At 34.6% G+C, this 23239-nt stretch overlaps 1 protein-coding gene across 1 annotated transcript in view; it reads left to right on the top strand.

The window, feature by feature from the left end:
• TRDN (triadin) overlaps positions 1–22434 on the top strand; it is a 410542-nt gene extending 388108 nt beyond the window's left edge. The window contains exons 39-41 of the mRNA XM_026455003.2: positions 14601–14639; positions 17372–17410; positions 20139–22434. Of these exons, the coding sequence (XP_026310788.1) occupies positions 14601–14639; positions 17372–17410; positions 20139–20278 (218 nt within the window). The 3' untranslated portion in view covers positions 20279–22434. The remainder of the gene's footprint in view (positions 1–14600; positions 14640–17371; positions 17411–20138) is intronic.
• The last annotated feature ends 805 nt before the right edge of the window (positions 22435–23239 follow it).

Raw genomic sequence — 23239 nt, 5'->3', positions numbered from 1 at the left:
CACAATGATCTTTAGTTTTAATCTGATGAATGTAGACTATTTACATTTATCGTGATTATTAACATCTCAGATCTGGTTCTCACTGTCTTACTTGTTGCTTTCTCCTTCTCATGCTCTCTCAATGCTTCTTTATCATCTTTCTTGACTTTCATAAATTGAGAGTTTTTTCCTTTTATATGTTTGCATTATTCCATTTTGCAGAGACCATACCTTATTTCTATTACTTTAGTGATTGTCCTTACATTTTTACCATACCCACCTAACAAAGTATAAAATTGCTATTTGAAAACTGCTTCTAAACAAGAGAGGAATATGAAAACATTTAAATTCCAACACATCTAATCTTGACTTACATGGTAATTTTGTTCAAAATCCTGAATATGTGAATTTTATTAGTATTATTTATTTAATCAGTATATGCCTATATTTAGTTATATGTTTACCAGTTTGTTTACCATTTCTTTTGCATTTTTGACTTTCTTTTGGTAGCATACTTTTTCTAGTAGTGCCTTCTATGAAATTGCCTTGGGTAGAGTTCTGTTAGTAGAAAACATTCTCAGTTTTTACTTATTTGACAGCTTTCCTACATCATTTCATTCCTGAAAACCATTTTTTTTTTCTGTCACATAATCCAGGGCACAGGAATTTATCGTTTTCTTGTACCTGCTTGAGGAATCCATAACCATCGTTTCTTCAAAATATTGTCTCTTTTCCATTTTCTCCTTTCTGCCACTGCAAAAAAGCAAGAAAAAAAATTAATACATTTGGAAAGGAAAAAACAAAACCATCCCTATTCACATGATTGTCTGTGTAGCAAATCTAAAACCTGTATAAACACAAAAACTGGAATTAGTAAGTGAGTTTAAAAAGGTAGTAGGGTGTCCGGGCGCAGTGGCTCACGCCTGTAATCCCAGCACTTTGGGAGGCTCAGGTGGGGGGATCACAAGGTCAGGAGATGGAGACCATCCTGGCTAACGCGGTGAAACCCCGTCTCTAAAAAATTAGCCGGGCGTGGTGACGGGTGCCTGTAGTCCCAGCTACTCGGGAGGTTGAGGTAGGAGAATGGCGCAAACCCAGGAGGTGGAGTTTACAGTGAGCTGAGATTGCGCCACTGCACTCCAGCCTGGGTGACACAGCCAGACTAAATCTCAAAAAAAAAAAAAAAAAGTAGTAGAGTACAAAGTTAATACAGAAAACTCATTATTTTCCACATGGAACATGCAATTGGAAACAAAATTTAAAAAAAATTAGTACAAGTTACCCAATATGAAATACTTATGTATAAATAAAAATGTATATATGATCTATATGTTGAAAATCACAAGATGATGATATAAATATTAAAGAAAATCTAAAATAAGCAGAGATATATCATATTCATAAATTGGAAGATTCAACATAGCAAAGAGGTCAATTCTCCCCAAATTGATCTATAATTTAATGCAATTGCAATCAAAATCTCAGACAGAATTTCTTAATATATAAAATCTCTTTTACAATAGCAAAAACATTTTTTAAAAAGAACAAATTTGGAATAATCATATTACCTAATTTTAAATGTTACTGTACACTTACAGTAATCACAAGAGTAGCATTAAAAATCCAAGAAATAGAACCACGTAACATAACCATTTGATTTGTAGTAAAAGTTCTGAAGCAATTTAGTGGAGAATAAGTAACCTTTTTAACCAATGGCACTAAAACAATTGGACATCTCTGTATTTTTTGAAAACAAACTGTTATCTTAACCTCACATAGTGTGCAAAAATTAATCAAAAAGAGATATCTCTAAATGTAAAACATGACATTATCAAACTTTTAGGAGAAAATATCTTTGAGACCTAGCATTAGACAAAGAGTTATAAGATATTACACCAAAAGGACTATTTGTAAAAGAAAAATAATAAATTGTATACCATCTGAAAATCAAAAATATATGCTCCATGGAAGAATAAAGACTATATATCCAACAAAGGCCTTGTGTTTTTTACAAATTGGGTGAAATAAAATGTTAGTTAAAATTAATTTTAAAAAATGAACAAAAGATTTTAACATATACTTCACCAAAGAGGATGTATGAGTCGCAAATAAAAACTGGAAAAGATATTTGACATTATTAGCTATTAGAGAATTGCAAACTAAGCCACCATTGTATTACAGCACACATGTATTAGAAAAAGTAAACTTTTTAAAAACATGGAAAAACAAAAACAAGTGCTAGCAAGCATTTGAAACAACCAGAACTTTCATACATTGCTGTTGGGAAGGCAAAATGGTACTGGCACTATAGAAAACTGAGCGTTTCTTATAAAGAGAAACACATGCTTATGTTATGACTCAACCATCTCACTCCTGAAGGATGAGAGAAATAAAAATTTATGTTCTGACAAAAACGTGAACATAAATGTTTATTGCAGCTATATTTACAATCACCAAATCTGGAAATAACCCAATGTCCTCCAACAGGCAAATGGATATAGAAGCTATAGTACATCCACACAATAGAATATTTCTCAGGAATAAAAATTCATATGTGCAATAGTTATATGAATTCAAGTGCATTATTTCTTCTGAAGCTAAGCTCCAAAAGTTACATACTGGAAGTTTTCATGCATATGAGATTCTTCCATTGGGTTACAGCTCAGTAGTTGCCCAAGGTTAGGGACGGAGGGAGAGTGTCACTGTAAAGGAGGAGAACAAAGGTATTTTTTCGAGGTGATTGTGGTTGTAGTCACACACATCTATATGTGTCTTAAAATTCATAGAAGTTTACACCAAAAAAACTCGATTTACTGTATGATTATTTTAAAAAATAAAATAAATAATTCACAAAACTTGTGACAGATAGCTTTTTGAGATTTCCTAGCTGGGTTACTTTTTCTCACTTACCTGACCTTATCTTTTTCTTTGTCTTTACTGACCCTGTCCTGCTCACCTTTTATTCCACTTCCAGCAGTTCCTTACCATTTGTGGGAATCCATCCTGAAAGTGAGCCCTGGCTTCTCAGTTTCCCAAGGTCACAAGGTATCTGAGGGTTCCAGCACTTTCAGCTCTCAATGCTTACCTGCTATTGGACTTGACAAAGTCCCTTACAACTTTAGCTGATGATCTCATCAGTCTGAGTTCCTTTGGGAAATACCTATTGACCATCTGAGAGACTGATCCCCATCTCTCAGACTCCCCATGGTTTCCCTCTGCTTCCTCTTCCACAGACTTTGATTCCTTGTAGATTTTTGACTAATTTGTCTCAATACATAGATATCTTAGGGTTCATCTAATTTGTTATAAATATTGTTCATGGTTTTTGCTGTCTACTTATTCTATCCATTTTTGGGGAAGAAATACGAAGGAAATTTAAGTTCTATACTGCTATTATGTTCTCACAGTCCCCTAGGACAATTTTATCATTGTCCTCCTCTTCCTGGCTTAATAAGGGATCTCAGCCTCTACATCCCCATTTTGCTCCTTGCACACTTAATTACTGAGTTTCAGTTTCAATATAAGCACTTATCCTAATGTGGCTCCACTTTTCATGTATCAGCAGGGTTAGTTCTTTTTTTTTTTTTTTTTTTTTTTTTTTTTTTCGGTGGGACAGAAGGGACAATTCTATTTGAAGATTTCCTTTACCTCCTCTAAACCCAGTCCTTCAACAAAACATATTAGTTTTTGTTGCTGTGAGTGAGCACTTTAGTGTATTCAGTCTATCATATTTTCAGAAGTATTAGTGTCTGTTTTTAAGATTTTGTCCACAAATCTTATTTTAACCAAGATTATTGCCTTTCTTTTTCTAAATTAAAAAACAAGATATCTTACGTCCCAGTTCTAGACAATTGTGTAAAACTAATTATGTCATTAAAAATTCAGCAAGTACTTCATCATAGAATCCTAAATTTAATCTTTATTAAAGCAAAACCAACCTCAGCTAATACAGATATATACAAACTGAAAAAAAAAGTCTTCTTGTAATGAACGGATTAAAGCTTATTTCAGTCTACACATGGGTGCATATATATTTGATATATGTGTGTTTATGAACATATATATACATCCTATACATATATGCACACACATATATATGATTTAAAAGTGATTGTTTTTATAAAATGACTTCTATTTTGTTAGAGGTCACATGCTGAAATGGAATGGCAACATTACTGTAGTTTTTGCTAAACAAATTAGCACCAAATTCATAATAGACATACATATACAAATGGTATCATAGGGTAGTAGCTGATACCAGGGAAACTAGCTTCAGAAGTACTGGTTACCATCATGACTTAAAAGCTGAATAACTTGAAAAAAATTCTAGAACATTTTTGTGCTTCAATACCTTTATTTTAAAATTCTGAATAACAATATTCATCTCATAAATTTTGGGTAGATTAAGATAAAATAGTAGAGTGCATAAATAGGGATTGGTATATAATAAGTGAATATTAATTGATAACTATAAGAATGAGGAAGATGATGATGATTATGTAATGACAATGGGTTACTCCCCTAACTAGGGACAGATTTCAGTCATTAAACTTTTGTGTCACAACGCATGCAATTATTACATGAAAAAATATAAAGAAAGCATATATCTCTTATTTTTGCTTGCATTTAAAACAATATCACTTTTTAGATCAAGGGTGATTAAGTTCATGATGATTTTGTTTTAGGAGAAAAAAAATGGAACCATTACCTTTGACTGAAGCCTCCTTAATAGGTACCAGTGATCATACTCAGCACTCTGATCACCCTTTTTGCTAGACTCCAGAGAAAGGTTGTGTATAAGGCACATTTGGTGAAACATTTGTCACTGTTCATTATTAGACTTTGGGTCCCAGCACTGTGGCCTCATTCATTTAAGGGTGATGTTAAGTTATACTGACATTGCCCTCAAGAGAGCTGTGTTTATCCTGGGAGTGATGGGACAGACACTAAGAAAGGGTAGCATACATTTATTGAACACGCCTGGCTTCACTGTGTGCTGCCTACAAAATCCCAAATGTGAACTTTCCCTGCACAGTTTATTATTCCCTAGACTCAATTTGAATAATCTTCAGTGAGTTATCAGTGTAGCAGTTCATATTCTTTAAAACTCATGATTACTTTAAGTTATAGCACATATAGAAGGAGCTTCTCACACCTGAGGACTAAAATAAACTGGCCGTCTAATGTTGCTTTGAACTACCGTGGGTTATTAAGATTTCTTAGGAAAATGTAAACTCTTAGAATGTAATATTCTGTTAAACTGGTTACACACAATTCGGCCAGTTAGTTGAGAAAATAATTTGGAGCTTTGGGTATCTCTGCAGAAACAGAGAAAGGCAGTGAATTTGATAAAGGAAGAGGGCTGAGGAAGAATACAAAAATTCATGCTAAGCTTTTTTTTTTTTTGCATCTATGACTAAGGATCCCACATATTTACTTATGAGGATTTCTTGTAACTGCAGAAGTCAAGATAGACTGCTGGTAGAGATGAACATAGAGTAACTGCGCTAGTACGTATACATGTATTATTTAGGTGGCTTTGATTTATTTATAGTGTTTGCTAAGAGCATGCAGAGCAGACTGGACACTACACAGAAAAATTGTATGTTTAAAACCGAGAAAGACAAAATTAATCTACGCCATAAATGTGGGTTCTTCAAAATTTGCCTTCTCCCCAAATTAAAATCTCTTTTTACTCTTTTGCATATTCCCTATCACCAGATTCCCATTCTTATATCAAGAAGCAAGAAGCATTGCTACTCCTAAGATTTACTGTTCTGTATTCCTTTTTGATTCCATCCTCTCTTGCTTTCTCCCTCAATCATGCCTCTGTAGTTCTCACTGTAAGTGTTTCTCCTACCTCTGCCTATGAATATTCCTTTGTACAAAATTTTCCTTGCCCTTTCTGCTTCTCAGAGCTGTCGTCCTTTTGCTCCACTTGCATTTGCAGCCACTTCTGAACTAGATCTCCCAGCAATTTCTCTCCACTCTTTCAGCTTTAATTCCATGCAACCTGGATATCTGCCCCCATTTCTGCCCCAACATGCTCCCCAAATAGCTAACTTCAAGTTCAACACTGAGCTCCAAATTGGAAAGTTGAATTACCTTTTGCTCACTTCTCCCCTATTGTTAACCTCTCTGATGTCTTCCACGTTGTAGGTCACCTGCCTTTTTTGAAATGTTTTCCTCTCTTGGCTTTCATAATATAGGATTCTTTTTTTTTTTTTTAACTCAGTCTATTTGCTCAGTACTGGGCTTCTGCTGTTTTTCCCCAGAGGCTGAATTCTTCCAACCTCAGCTCTCTTTTCTTACTCTTTTGCACTATTCCTCATTGGGGCCATCCAGTTTTGTTATCTACATTATCTACCTCTTTGTGGATAAGACCCTAAATTCTTCTGAAGCTTAACCTATTTTTTCAGCTCTGGTCACATATTCAATTCCTAACTTCACCCTTTGTCTGTACAAGTTTACAACTGATCTTCCTATCATAAACTTCTTCTTTCCCTTATCCCTCCACCCTCTCCGTATCCCAAGAGAAGATTCTTCTCTTGCCATCTGACTTCTACTCTTTAGTCACTTAGACATAAAACTTTGAATTCTACTTTGACTAATCGGTATGTCTTGTCCCTGACCTTAATTTTGTTTTAAGTCATGTAGGCTTTTACTGTTTCTCCTCTAAACCATTACATTCACTCCCCAACAGCCCCTTTTCTGACTTGTCATTCTTCCTTTTTATGTCCACTGACATTAAATTTTCCAAACTTTAAAATGATTGGGCCATGTATGTGAGAAACACTGACTGTTTCTTCATAGTAAATTTGGAATAAATTCTACTTTTCTAAGCCCAGGAGTCTAGGGACTCTAGAATCCAGGTATAAACTACATTAAAAAAGTTTTCTGGTGTCATCATTTTCTATACATATTGTAGGTATTAGCCCAATTGAACATTCTGTGTTCCTAATACTGCTGCCTCCTAAATTTGATCCTATCATTCTCCTTTCCTGAACAATTCTTCATACCTCTAACTATACAATTCATTAAAACTGTTCAAAGTCCATCACCAGTGGAAGAGAGTCCATAAAAAACTTCTTTGATCTAAGTAAGAGGAAGTTACCATTTCACTCTTGAAACTACCTCGCAGTTATACTATCAATTGTCATATACTATACTATCTCATACTTCAAAATCCCTTCTATTTGGTTGGATACTTTTTCATTTTCTCTACATGTTACTGTAAATTACTTCTAAGTAACATCCTGTTACCTTTTGGTTCCTTCAGGGCACTGAGCAAAGTGCTTTGCAAGTAAAGATAGTACAGCTTAGTGGAAAGAGTGAGGGTCTTGATGTTGAGGAAAGTTAGCTTCATGCCTTCTTTCAACACTTTTTAAAATGTGTTGCTTTAGGGAAGTTCTTTTCAAAACTTTGGGTCTCAAAGTTCTCTTGTAAAATCAGATATTTTCCCCCATAATTCATAGGGGTATTGATGAGACTTTGGTTAAAACACATATGTAAAATCTTGTACCTAGTAGAGTATCTGGCACAGAAAAATATCTCATTATAGTTCTTATAGTTGTTGCTGGAAAAATAACTTTATCTTAAATGAATAAATCATAGGAAACCTTCAAGGTAATATTCACTTTGACTGTAAAGCTAGACTGAAATTTTTAAAAATCTGATTAAGATTCTACTTTTTATATTATAAACACACAGCCTACATCACAAAATATACATTATGAATTAATCTTTTATATGAAGAAGAAACTGAGATTCCAACTATCTATGAAAAATGCTGTGAATATGCATCTAGTAAAATGTTTTGCAAATATATAAGGGTGCTGATTGTATTCCAGTTATCCAAATTTAGAAGTGGTGGTTTTCATAACTGATACCTATCCCTCTTTCCCTAACATCCAATTTTTTTTTTTTTTTTTTTTTTTTTTTTTTTTGAGATGGGGTCTTGCTCTGTCACCTAGGCAAGAGTGCAGTGGAGAGATTATAACTCACTTACAGCCTCAAACTCTGCAGCTCCAGTGATCCTCTTGCCTAAGCCTCACAAAGTGTTGAGATTACAGGAATGAGCCACTGCATCGAGTCTCACAACTTTTATTGTTATTGTATATTTCAATTCAATTCAAAATGTTTCTTCGAATGCAAAATTAGCATTATTTAATTGGCAGGCAATTGGCATTGTATATTCATTTTCCACAAAATATGTAAAGTAAGGTGGAAATACAACCAGGCTTTTTCTCTGTAATAATTCTTACTTTGAGGAGTCCCATTTTGCCCTGCTTGTGCTCTTGCTTATATTTTGCATTATTTTATGTGTATTTCTGTGCCAGAGAAACAACATATCTTTCTTCTCAAGAAGTAACCTTTACTTTTCTCTTTTTTAAAAAATAGTTTGACATGACACTGGTTTAAATGCCTAGCAAACTTATTTTTTAATAAACATCTCTTCCTTTTGACAAGTTCATTTTAAATTATTTCCATGTGTAGTATGCTGGCTAGTTATTTATTTAGAATAGCCTTTTTTCAGAGGTTTCTCTAAAACCTTACATGACTTGAAACCAAATTTGGGTCAAGGACAAAGAATAGTGATTAGGCAAAGTAGAATTCAAAGTTTTATGTCTAAGTGACTAAAATCAGGTGGGTTGCTGTAGATTACTGAAGTCCCTGACATCCTTTCAAGCATTCCATGAAGTCAAAACATGTTACATATTGAACCTAAGTCACTATTTATGTTTGCCTGCTCCTATACCTTCTCCAGAACCTAAATAACTTATGAGTATATCATTGCTCTAAGAGAATATGTGTTTGAGATTGTTGTGTTTAGAAAATAACCGCTTTAATTTCTATTGTGGCAACTATCAATAGATACAATTCATAAAAACATGTTTTGGAGTCCTTAATATTTTAAGATTATAAAGGAATTTTGTGAAGAAAAACGTGAAAGCCACTGCTCTAGAGAATAAAATGTAGAACCAAGATACGATTGCTTGCTGAGAATAAGAAATCTGCATTTTAGTATAAAATTTGCAAATTCACTATCAAGCCCACGTAATTAAAAATACATGTAATTATATACCATACCTACCATTTGGTACTGAGGCTAGCCTTTACATTTTCTCATATACTTGGAATTTTTATCAGCCAATTCTAATTAGAGTCCATATTTATTAGAGTCCATACACACACAGTCTCCTAAATATCAACAGATTAAGTCTTTAAATCATCTCTGTCTTCAACCTTGTAGAATCAAGGTCACCCTTGACTCCAAAGATATGAAGACTTAACACCTGAACCCTGTTAAAAATCTCATTGGCCGTGAAACTTTTTTGACCCATGGCTGCAGAGCAGTATTGGAGATAAGTAAAAACTTTCAGGCAGAAAAGAGAGGTAATTTCTTACTTTTTCAGGCATTCCACTTGATCACAGAATAACACTTTTCTTAAGTGTTGAAACAGACAGTTATACGAGATGAGGCAAATCGTGGATTTTGGACAAAGGAGAAATTCCTTCAGTAAACCAAAAGATGCAAGGACTGCTTGACCAAACAAAATCCACGACTTTCTATTGTAATCATTCTAATTTTTAATAAACTAATAGCTATTTAAGAAACCCTGTGTCAGTAGGCCAGTTCAATAAGTATTAAAGAGTTACACAAAACCTAGTCCCTGATTAAAATGACAGCCATACAGACAAGATGGCCCATTTTTTCATGACTCTTTTATAGTGCAGACAACTGCTTGGATGGGAGGATGGATTCACTGCTTTCTCTGATTCCTCTGGAATCTGTTTCTATGTAAGTGAAGAATGAAATCTACAATTTGAAAGTCAAGATCGTACATTTTTATTCTTCAGTGTTAGAAATAACAGTAGCTTACACTACTTATAATGTTTAGGCAAGCAGAAATAAAATATTATGCTTACCTCTTCATTGTCTTTATCATTTTCAAAGAAAACTAAGTAACTTTTCACCACCACTGAGGGAGAATAGATTGTTGGAAGACACACTTAGCACCCCTTCTCATTCTAAGGGGGTTAGTGGAATGCCTCCTCCTTCATTTCTGTTCTGCACAAGTGTGTGGCTCATGCATGACTTGACTCTGTCAGAATCTGCCAGCAGGTGTGTTAGGCAACGTAATGGACGGGTACTAGAATCAGAGAGAAGTGGGTTTAGAATGTCATCCTCCAGAGGCAGTGATATGGTTTGGCTGTGTCCCCACCCAGATCTCATCTTGAATTATATCTCCATATCCCCACGTGTTATGTTATGAGAGGGACCTGGTGGGAGGTAATTGAATCAAAGGGGCAGTCCCTCCATGCTATTCTCACAATAGTGAGTACATTCTCAGGAGATCTGAGGGCTTTATAAGGGGTTATCCCCTTTGCTCAGTTCTCATTCTTCTTCTCCCTGTCACCATGTGAAGAAGGACATGTTGACTTCCATTTCTGCCGTGATTGTAAGTTTCCTGAGGCCTCCTTTGCCAGGCTGAAATGCGAGTCAATTAAATCTCTTTCCTTGATAAATTGCCCATCTTTATGGTGTATGAAAACAGACTAATACAGGCAGAATGGCTTAGTGATTAGCAGCACTATCTCTGGAACCAGAATGCCATAGTCTTAAAAACCAGTTCCTTCACTTCTTATAGCTCTGAGACATTGAATCTCTCTGATTTTTAATGGTCCCACCTATAAAATGGGAACACAAAGTGTGTATTTCTCACAGATTCTCTGAGGAGGTGAAAAGTGTTAACATTTATAAAGTGCTTAGAACAGTGGCTGGCACATAGCAGGTGTGGTATTTGTGGGATAAATTTCAATCCTCTTTCAAGAGGCCCTGATGTAGGCAGACTTGGATTATGTTCTTGTTCTGGCTCTGCCACTCATGAGTTTTGTGACCTTGGGCAGCATTTAACCCCTCTCTCCTCCATTTGTACAGTAGATTCAGTATAAGAGTCCTCACCTCGGAGGTTGCAGTGAGCCAAGATCGGGCAATGCACTCCACCTTGGGTGACAGAGTGAGATCCTATCTCAAAAAAATAAAAAAATAAAAAAAGTCCCTGCCTCATATGATGGTTGTCAGGATCAAATGTGTTAACACATATAAAATAACTTAATAGGGCCCAGCACGTAGAAAGTCTTAAGAAATATTGACTATTCTGCCATAATTAGAAGTGATGATGTCACAGTTTACCCAGTTTTGCCCGTTAACTTGATGCATATCACTTCTAACCTTTTCAGACATCTTGCGAACTCTGTCTTGTTTCCTACTAAGCATTTGCAACTTCATGACTGGCCTAGCACCATGGTTCAACCCATAGAAAGTTGAACTTTTCATTATACCCAGCAGATATCAATGTCCCCTAGGGATTTCGTTGTAGTTGGGAGTGGCACCGCTGTCTTTCTCCAAACTCAGATAACGTATCCTAATATTCCTTATAGTACTAATCTCTTGTGCTTACTTGTATTTAATTCTATTTCATTCTTTTGGCAAAGCCTTTTTTGTATTTAACTCCTTCAGTGACTCTTACTTGGAGAATGTATTGTTTCTGTGCTATTAGAACACTTTCCAAATTGCATTCTCTGCATTCACTTTCTCATGCTCTAGTTTTATTTATTTCTACCAATTATATCTCTAAAACATTATTTATCTCTCGAGCAATATTGACTAGCTGTGAAATTCAGTTGAGGGTACTTAGCCTGATGTATAAGATGTTGCACATGATAATCTTATCCAACTTTTCCAGAACATTCCCTCTACTCCCTGAATATCTCTGTCCTTTGCTGTCTGTAGCCTTTTTTCTTATTGTTGCCCTCACTTTAATTTTGGCATCTCCTTCTTCAAAATATCACGAGTCCCATTTCAAATTTTATTTCCTTCATTAAACATTTTCTTGACTATCTGTCCCACAAAAGCAGGTCACTCTTTAAAATTTCATTGGCACATTTTGACATTCCTTTCACTGCCATGATTCTACCTTTTCAGAGTCAAATATTTGTTTTGTCAAAACTACCACTCACTCAATGTGCAAGTTGTAAGAATACGTGGACAGTAAGTGCCTTATTCCTTTCTTGAATTTTATTCCTAGTTCAGTAAACTTTTCCTGCTAAGTCACTTCCACAGAAATTGCATCTCTATAGCAACTGTCCTAGACTTGCCGTTGACTTTCTTGTGCTTCTGTCTCCTGAGCGATTGACATGTGACTCAGCTCTTGCCAGATTTTATCACTTATAGCCAGTTGATGCTGGATCAGATTACAGAATTTGAAGACACACAGGTCTTCATTCCTTCCACTTGTATTTATTTTTCTAGTGGTAATAAATGGACCCAAAGAATAAGTTTCAAGTGTGCAATAATCTACAAAAATAAAATATATGTTCTTTGTGGACCCGGATTTTGCCTCATTTTATTTTTGTACAGATATTTCATGGAAATTAGTAGGCTCTTATTACACAATTATTATTTGATTTGTTTAGAAACTGAAATCATTTTTAAAATATACATATTAAGTTATTTCACATCATGTAACAGTTTGTACTGTTCCATTATTTATAGCTGTTGATTAAGCAGTTCAAGACCATGGTCATTTTATCCAGTATTTAATCTAATTAAACATATGTTTAAATATTATTTAAAACTGATCAGATCTAAACTTTAATAATATACATTAAAAATATTCTAGTAATTTTCTTTCTTTTTCTGTTATGTTCTTCTACGTAATAGCATTTTTCTATAAAGGTCACATTGCCTTCCTATTAGAGGAAATTTGCATGCTGACCCTATCTTACCCCTTTTTCATTTATTAGTGAACAGTTGGTATGCAAAATCTAAATAAATAATACAAAACTGCCCTTCTTTCAGATAATTTCAAATGTTAAAAATTAAAGCATCATTCCATTATATTGCATTAGAATTACCTCAGACTTAAAACTACTTCCACATTATTCCAATATGTGCTTGTAAGTTGAATGCAGAAAAGACCAAGTTATTTGCACAATATAACTTAAGAGTTATTGTATATGCATTTGAGCTTTAGTTCAAATGTAGTATCTTCCTTTCCCCACTAATTTATTGAGGTATAAGTGACAAATAAAAATTATATATATATTTGATATACAATATGATATTTTGATATACAAATACATTATGAAATAATTACCAACATCAAGCTAATTAACATGGCCATCACCTCACATAGTTATCACCATTCTGTGTGAGTGTGTATGTGTGTGTGTGTGTGTGTGTGGTGAGAACATTTAAGATCTACTCTCTTAGAAAGTTTCAAGCATACAATATACTTGATATATATTTGGATATATACCCAGAGGTGAAATTGCTGGATCATATGGTAGCTGCTTCTTAAATATGTTAGGATGACTATTGTCTAGTGGTGAAATAAATAAATAAACAAACAAATTTTTGAGGAACCTCCATACTGCTTTCCATAATGGCAATACTAATTTACATTCCCATCAACAGTGTACCCTTTTCTCTTAAATCCTCACCAACACATCTCATTTGACTTTTTGATAATCACTATTCTAACAGATATGAGGTGATATCTCATTGTGGTTTTATTTCATTTCATGATAATTAATAACATAGGGCATCTTTTCACGTGCCTGTTGGTCATTTGTATATGTCTTTAGAAAAGTGTCTGTTCAGGTCCTTTGCCCATTTATTTGTTTTTTTGCTATTGAGTTGTATCAATGTCTTGTATATTTTAGGTATTAACCTCCTTTGGATAAATAGCTTGCAAATAATTTCTCCCATTTCAGAATTTGCCTTTTCATTTTGTTCATTTTTTCTTTTGCTGTACATAAACGTTTTAGTGTGATGTAGTTCCAATTGTTTATTTTTGCTTTTGTTGCCTATACTTTTAGTGTCAGATTCATAAAATCATTGCCAAGACCAATGTTAAGAAGCTCTTCCCCTACGTTTACTTTTAAAAGTGTTTCAGGTTTTACATTTAAGTCTTTAAATCCATTTTGAATTGATTTTGGGGTTGTGAAAGATAAAGGTCCACTTTCATTGTTTGGCATATAGATACCGATTTTCCCAACAGCATATACTGAAGAGACTATCTTTCCCCCATTGTTTATTCCTGGTACATTTTTCAAAGATTAGTTGACCCATGTATATGCATGGGTTTGTTTCTGGGCTTTTTAGAATTGTCGAAAAGGCTCAAATCTAATCAATCTGCTAATAAATTGTGTGGGTAGACACCGATATCTTTATCTAGCCTGTATGTGTGAATCCATTTACCTTAACTTTCCTAAATTCTATAAGTGATTATGATTTTTAAAAGGAGCTTTAGGAGTCAGAGGAGGAGGGAAACCTGAGGGTAGGTGTTGGAGGTCACTGCAGGCCTTTTCCCTAAGTAACCTTTGCCAGCCTGATTATCATAGTGAAGCACTCATCATTTTCTCCACATCCTCTCTCCACGTCAGAGAAGTGCCTGTTTTGGTCATAAAGCTGTTATTTATGGAGACTGTAGGTGCTGAGTTTGTAGATTCAGGGATCTTATGACTCTTAAAAACCTTTAAATACAATACTTCCTCTTTGGGAAAACTGAAAAATTGACTGTGATTCTATATGTCTTTTTTCTGTACTCTAGAAGATGTTGAAGATGTACCAGCTTCAAAGAAAGCTAAAGGTGAGTTTGCTGTCTTTGGATCATTTACAAGTTTTCTCTCAAATCTATAAGGTTTTTATCTGTCTTTATTTTTTTCCTAGCTATTCTTGATCTAGTCCTCAGCTTTTCTAGGCAACGTTTACATGGTAGGCTTATTTTTAAAACAAACAGCTTTTTAACTTTATTTGGAATATATACATCTTTTCACATATTAAAGACTCTAGTTGGGTATTGATTTATTTTCAATTATCAGATGCATTTATTGGCCAATCTACAGGAATAATACTTCAAAATCACTATTCCATCAAGAATTACAAGAATGCCATGATTTTATCAAGAAGACTTGAGACGAGTCACCTATATTAGCATCACCATCAGGAAGGAAGGAGGGAAGGAAGGAAGGAGGGAGGGAGGGAGGGAAGGAAGAAGGGAGGGAGGGACGGAGAAATGGAAGGTAAGGCTCAACCCCTGCACTCTTCTAGCCCAAGCCAGAGGACAGGCAATCAGGAAAACCTGCAATCTCCAGATAAATGACCTTCATAAAGTTTTTCCAGGACAAAGTTTCTCCATCTGTAGAGTGAGGGCTTCAGCTAACTTGATTTTTGTTCTGAAAGGTTCTTGATTTCTTCGTTATGGTCTGGTATTAAAAAAAAGGTATTATCTTTAAAAAAACGAACTTTTATTTTAGGTTTAGGGGTACATGTGTAGGCTTGTTATATAGGTAAACTCATGTCATGGGGGTTTGTTGTACAGATCAATCCTACTCTCCATTAGTTATGTTTTCTGATCCTCTTTCTCCTTCCACTCTCAACCCTTGCATAGGCCTCAATGTCTGTTGCTCCACTCTTTGTGTTCATGTTTTCTCATTATTTAGCTCACACTTATAAGTGAGAACATGCAATATATGGATTTCTGTTCCTGCATTAGTTTCCTAAGGATAATGACCTCCAGCTCTATCCATGTTCCTACAAAGGACACGATCTTGTTCTTTTTTATGGTAGCACAGTATTCCATGGTATATATGTACCACATTTTCTTTATCCAGTCTACCATGGATTGGCATTTAGGTTGATTCCATGTCTTTGCTATTGTGAATAGTGCCACAATGAATGTATATATGCATGTGTCTTTATGATAGAATGATTTATATTCCTCTGTGTATCTACCCAGCAATGGAATTGCTGATTTGAATGATAGTTCTGTTTTTAGCTCTTTGAGGAATCACCACACTGTCATCAATGTGGATATTCAGCTATCCACAATAGTTGAACTAATACACACACCCACCAACAGTCTGTAAGTGTTCCCTTCTCTCTGCAAGCTCACCAACATATGTTATTTTTTGACTTTTTCATAATAGTCATGCTTACTGGTGTGAGATGTTTTCTTATTGTGGTTTTGGTTTGCATTTCTCTAATGAGTAGTGATGTTGAGCTTTTTTTCATACACTTGTTGATTGAATGTATGTCTTCATTTGAAAAGTATCTGTTCGTGTCCTTTGACCACTTTGTAATGAGGTGGTTTGCTTTTTTCTTGCAAATTTGTTTAAGTGCTTTATAGATCCTGGGTATTAGACCTTTGTCAGGTACATAGTTTGCATATAAAAAATAAATATTTTCTCTTCCACTTCTAAATTTGTCTGCAGGCAATAAGAATTTGCCTAAGCATTGTTCTAGCCAACAAAGTATAAATTCTTTGCCATTGCCCAAAATTAACTACAATGTGCTACAATGTGGAAAATAGTGCCTTAAGAAAAGATATATATATGTATTATATATACATGTCTTTATATATTATATATATATATATAAATTGAATTAAGAATAGCCACCCTAATAGGTTTTTTACTCATAGACCAGTGCTTCTAAAACCAGTGCTTTCTAAAACTTGTCTGAGTTAAAACCTGAAAATCTGCATTTATGTAAATGAATCAAGTGACGCTGAAACTACTGGTACATAGATCACACTCTGAGGGGAACAGCTCTAGAACCAACTAAAAAATTGATAAGATCTATAAACCTAACTTTCTATGAAACACACACACTAACATACATATACACACAAACACACACACACATGCTCTCTCTCTCACAACTTCTTATTATTTCAGTGTTTTACAGAAAAATCCCCAAAACCCCATTCATGGATACCAGTTAAGAACTTCTAATCAGAGGAAAGGAATTCAAAGGAATAGTTCCAAGTTATCCAACACTACATAAACTTGTGATGTATATTGCTACAGCAAAAATAAGTAGTCAGTGAATCAGATGTAAAAAGGGAAGAATGCAGGATACTGGGCTGCTGCTCTACTTTCATGGCAAGGATGATCATGAAAAACATATGTCCCTCCAAATTTGGAATTATTTTGACTAAAATGGTCATCTTTAGCCAGATTTTACCCTTACCAAATTGTAACTCTGAGCATCAAAGATCTCTTCTCAGGAAAGGGATGCATGTCAACTATCCTCATTAATGAATATGTGACACATCAGGGCCAGTTTTCCTATTTAAACAATCGTTTGTAGCATGCCATTTTTTTTCATGGGCTCCCTTTCTATCTCTGGCTCTTGTCTATCAAATTTTATACTGAAAATATTAATAGAATCTGTGCACAAATCTGGGGTATACTATAAAAAGAGTAACTCCTGTTTCTTTCACAGTGTGCTCCTGTGTAGACATTCTCAGTCCCATACATATTTATATAATAGCTGTAAATGTACAAGTTATTTACTTTGATTTTTTTTATCCAGTAGAAGAAACTGAAGACGTGTCTTCAACAAAGAAGCAGAAAAGTAAGCTTATAATGAGATTAAAAGTAATAAATCATTCTGTATTAAAGATGCTACATCTGTGTAAAAATGTTAGACTCTCTTAAGACCAGTATTCAAACAAGAAAATTTTTAGCATAGACATGAAGAATAACATTAAAGTAGGTCATTTATATTTTAAAGAGAAGCGTATCACTTTTGTGTTAGGCAAGAGGCACATAGTTAGAAGAGTTACAAGTAATGATTGAAGTGGCATTTTTCGCAAATCCTTCTGCATATTTTTGATCCTTAGTACTATGGCTGAATCTATGCTTAAATGTGTGTTACTGTCTGCTTTATAATAGGAAAGCTGAAGTAATAAGCCAAATTTTTTATATCAGGTAGAAAAAATTGAAGAAATAGGTTTTAGCAATTCAATTTTTTGGAAACTTACTTCTAAGATTCAAGATTCTTTTTGATTTTTCTAGATATATAGTAGATTCTAAATATTCAATCTTTGGGATCATTTCTTTTGGAATCTAATCAATCTTCATATGCAGTTACAAAATTCAATGCCCAAGTTTCTCATTATTTCGGTTCTTCCAAATTAGACATTTTTGTTCATATGGTAAAGCAATAAATTTTGAATCTACATATGCATTAACGTCATTGCAGAACAGCGTAAAGGAAGCAATTTTGAAATAGGTATAACTGAAGTTTCTTTCACAGAATGCTTTTAAAGTAAAGAGCTAGATATTAGTCTGAAGAAATGATGTTTCTTGATTCTCCAGTGCTTCTTGAATGTATTTGTGCAGGAAATTACTAAAATGCCCCTTACAATAGCAAATGCCTCCTGCTCGGTACTAATAGGTGATTCATTAGACAGATACTGAATGCCTACTGTGTTCCAAGTACTTCTTTGGATGCTGGAACTAATGCAGTAGATAAGGCACTTATTATAATCCTTCATATAATAAGGTTGTGAGAAATATAGGGAAATAAGCAGAGTCTTATGAAACTTTTGAGTAATATTACAAAATCCATAAGAAAAAGAATTATAGGTCAATCTGGACATATTTTCACTTTATATAGCAACACTTTCCCAGTTATTAACCTACTGGTAATAATTTGTGGCTATGTAACATAAACATTTGAAATCTCATATAATTCAATGAGACAGATGAATTGTGTCAATGCCAGTTTCCTGGTTGGAATGTTGTTCTATGGTTTTACAATATGTCACCACTGAGGGAAACTAGGTGAAGGCATGTGGGATCTTTCTGTATTAACTCTTACAATTACATGTGAATCTACAATTATTTCGAAGTAAAAATTTTAATTAAAAACAAAACACAAGTACTTTTAGTAAAATGGTGTCAAATATTCTAACTTCATTTGGGGGATCTATTGCATCAAAATGATATTTGCTATCTTCATCTTACAATAAGGCGGTTCTATAGCCTGATATTCATGAACCTTTAAATGTAAGCTCTGATATTTGCAGTCATAATAATATTTTATCAGCTTATTCAACATCAATTAAATAAATGTGTCAGAACAGTGTCCACTGCTGATAAGCAACTGGAAGGCAGCCTGTCATCGATGGGCCCTTCTACTTTTAGCACTGGGTTGCCATTCCTCCTCGTGCAGGGCCGGCTTTACTACTGTCCCTCTTGTAGCCTGCCTAACTCCCAAGCCTCCATAACCTCCACAAACTTGAAGAGAGGAGAGTTGTATTATTGCTTCGGTTTGAAGATAGAAGAAAAGAGAAATCATTCCAGATGAGATGCATTGGAAAAGAAAACTAAATTCAAGATTCTTCAAACTATTGTCATCCCTCAAAACCCAGTGACCCATGGAAATGGAATCGGAATACTGCCTGGTTGCATCTCCAGCTTCCTTTTTCCTATCCTTTGCTTTATTCTACTTCATAAACCCCTAGTCTCATATAGATTGGGCCATCTTCCTTATCTCCCACACACCACTAGCTTTAATTATCATTTTTCTTTCCTGGTCTTCTGCAAAAGTCTATGGCTGGGTGACAGAATGCCAATGGATAGGAGAGAAAACACTGGAAGTCTGGCACCCAAGATTGTGAGGAGATGCTAAACTTGCCATCTTTTACCAAAGCTGCTACCTGAGAGCACCGACTTACTGAGTCCAGAGTCCTTACTTGCACCACATTCCCTTAACTTTCCTGTTTTGCTTTCTACTCAGAGCTGCTACCTGGCTGCTACCTTGGTTGCTTAAAGAGCAATCAAACCACCTTAGGAAAGCTCTTGCCTCTAAAGTAAGGGCAAACAAAACTTTTAGATGTTGGCAACCACCTCTCTGTGACATTATAAAACATGCGTGTGCGCGCAGGCGCACGCACACACAGTCTGTTGCTTTGCATATTGATAAGCTCGTGTTTTGAAACCTGTGACTATGTCTCTATGATTGCTATGTACATCAACAGATGTCTATATGATCAGAACTTTGATTTTCTCTGCCAGACCATTTTTATTATCACTTATTAAAGGCTTATTATGTACCAGGAAGAATTTTAAGAGCACATGTAACTCGTTTAACTGTCATAATATTTCTGTGAGGTTTTCGTTGTTTTGATTTTATACATGAAGACTCCAAGACACAACGAGGTTTAGTAACTTGCCAACAGCTACAGAGGCTGATGGCAAAATCTGTGACCTTATCTGCCACACTGTACTGCCTCACTGTGCTTTTTCGCTCATGTTCTGCATGTTTTAACAGATTGTCATACTCTGTTCCTTAGGTCCCATCAGTTTCTTCCAGTGTGTCTACTTGGATGGGTACAATGGCTACGGATTTCAGTTTCCTTTCACTCCTGCACCCCGCCCTGGAGAGAGCTCTGGCCAAGCAAATTCTCCAGGACAGAAGCAACAAGGACAGTAAACACACATGTATGACCCTTACAAGTGCTTTAAGATTTTAAAAATGAGATATTTTGTCCACAATGGTTCCGGCAATTAAGATTATGCAACCCAGAGAATTTCTGCGAAAACATTTTGCTCTTTGGCCTGGTGTGGGCAGAAAAGGTGGCCAAATGGATTGAATGATGAGCAGACATGTTTAAGGGTCTAAGTTTCAAGAATCTGTTATGTGTGTTTGCTGTGGTGCTTGTATTTGTCTTATTTCCAATCACTATAAGGTTGTACACAAACTAATTTAAAGTTTACTTAATAATGGTGTCTTTAAAATAATCGACACAATTACAAAATGGAATTCCTGGCTTCAGTTAGCTATTATTTTTTTAATGACAACATAGAATGTGTTCTAAGTTTAAAAGATGGGGAAGCTTATATAAAAGTGACTTTTTTGCATCATATGGGTATCTAAACTTAATTTACCCGATAAGTTGATGCTTAATGATGTTATTTTATTTGTGTCTATTTCTATTTTAGTTGTGGCTTTGCTCTAAGAATGGGTAACAGTTGTACTACAAACTGCTATAAATTTCTTGTGATACTCTTTTAGAGCTCAAAATATCTCTGAGCTTTAGACATGGTAAGATGGAGAATAAATGCTTGATAAATCTTTAAGATATGTCTTGAATGATAATTAGGACATTCAGTCCAGTGGAAGTACACCATTCAGTTAGGCAGGTCTGGTGAATCATTTGTTTAAAATATTAGCAAATGAGATGTAGAATTCTGAAATTTCTCCAGACTGTGTCCTAATAAAAATGTCACCTGTGTGAAATTTTAGATCAATCACCAAATTTGGGTGACAGATGTAAAAATATTTTCATTTCACTTTAATATATTCTTTCTGTCAAATAAAATGTTTTCTTTTTCATAATGGCAAAATATGAATGCCATTAGAGTTTAAGGAATTCATTTTAGCCTTAAATGTCTTCATGAGATGTCTTACTTGTATTTTAGGTAACTGGTCATCAGTGCCAATGACATGGATAACAATTTTTAATCTACACAACAGTGCTTCACTGGGAATGACTGTTACATTTTAGTCATTTTCCTAGTAACATAAATACTCGTGCTCTTTACCACATTGTTTTTATCAACTCTAAAAGTCATATCTCTGTGACTTTTATCATGTTTACAGTTGCGACTGAACTTAAGACAAATTAACTCAGGAAATAAATTGAGTTATCCTTTCTAGCGTTGTAATTATCATCAGCAGGGCCTGAGATAGCCAGAGCCAATACTAGCCGAGTGATTTATTTTCAAGGATTGCCACTAACTATGGTTCTTTAGGACCAAGATATAAAACGGTTTCACTAAAAATCATTAGGCTAGGTATCAGTAATACGTTCATTACTAACAGTGGATATTTGGCCTCCGCCAGAAGCTGGTGGACCTCGTTCACACCACGAAAGCCAGTGTTACATGAATGAGATTAATGACTCTATGGGGAATGTGGGACATCCTGGAAGTGCATAATTTCAGGAAAGACCAGACAGTACCATCTTGCAGAGCCCCTTCAGGTGACAATCTGAACTTGTGGGTAGGAGAGTGGATAAAGTTTATTGCTCAACTGCTCCTCCAGCCTGCTCAATTTACTGAGTAAAGAAATAGCAAATACGATAGATGTTTTAGGTTTCATAGAGCAGAATGGTTTGTCCATTCTTTCATTCAATGACCGTTTATTGAATACTTACTCTTTTAGGGCACTGTGTTAGGTGCTGGATTGTATAAGAAAAATATCATAAATTATATTCCCAGTGCTATTCTGACATAGTGAATGACCTGAAAAATTTACTAAACATACTATGTTTGTTTCTCCATGAGTAAAATAGGGATATAGGGACAAACAGTCTAATATCTCATAGAAATATCATGGAGACAAATGAAATATTTTAATATAAATATGATATTAAAGTAAATTTCTGAAGTAATGCTTTTGGATATGGCACTAATTTTTCCTCTGACTGTTTTACTGTTTCCTTCACTCTCAATATAAAAACTATTTGATGAGATAAAACATGACATATTTTATTGTAATTAGAATTTAGACAAATCAGCTATAATGTAAATGATGCTAATAATAATTACATTTTATCTGATTAAAGTTACAATGATCATAGCACTTTTAAAATATTATCTAAACTGTCATTTGTTTGTATGTTACCATCAAATAAAATAGTTACAGCTCTTTCAAGTCTGATGCCTTGCATTTTAAAAGGAAAAGATAAAAGGTTGGTTAAGAATCTTTGTCTTTAATGGTTCATTCATAATTCAAGTTATACGGGTCAGGAATATGTAAGTATTTCATAATTGTTTTAGTTATTTTGCACAATTGGTATACACTACTCCCATTACATCCCTGCTTTTACCCACTCTTCATCCCCTCTTAATAAATAAAGATCTGAAAATAAGAATTGATTTTTCCTAAGGTTTTTGATTTATATTTAGTTTTCTTAAAGCCTGATAAATCATTATTCAAATGGGGCAAGTTTTTCTTTTCTTTAATGAACCCTAGCAAAAGCACCTGTATGATGGCTCATTCTGGCATATCTTTTCAAAACTTCTCAACTTCTTGCGGAAATATTTTAGAAACTGGTATTGAAATACTGTGTATTTTAGAGATTTAACTTGCACCCTTGAGTAATTTTTCTGGAGAAAAAAGCAAAGGAGACAACAAATATTGCTGATAGAAAACTCAATGACCATATAAGCCAAGTGGCACATACAGAAAATGAAACTAATCCTTGGAGAAACTTCAAAATTTGCCCAAAGTAACTGACTACTTCAAAACCAGGCCTAGAACCTTGATGCACTAACTTCCAATTGTTCTTCAGTTTTCAGGGTGTTATTACAAATATTGGCTTATTTTTCCAGTATCCCCAAATCCATCTTTCAAATTATAATTGATATAGAGATGTAACACTCTATG

This window comes from Piliocolobus tephrosceles, chromosome 5, assembly GCF_002776525.5.
Source record: "Piliocolobus tephrosceles isolate RC106 chromosome 5, ASM277652v3, whole genome shotgun sequence".
NCBI lineage: Eukaryota > Metazoa > Chordata > Mammalia > Primates > Cercopithecidae > Piliocolobus > Piliocolobus tephrosceles.
This window is presented reverse-complemented; position numbering and strand designations above follow the sequence as displayed.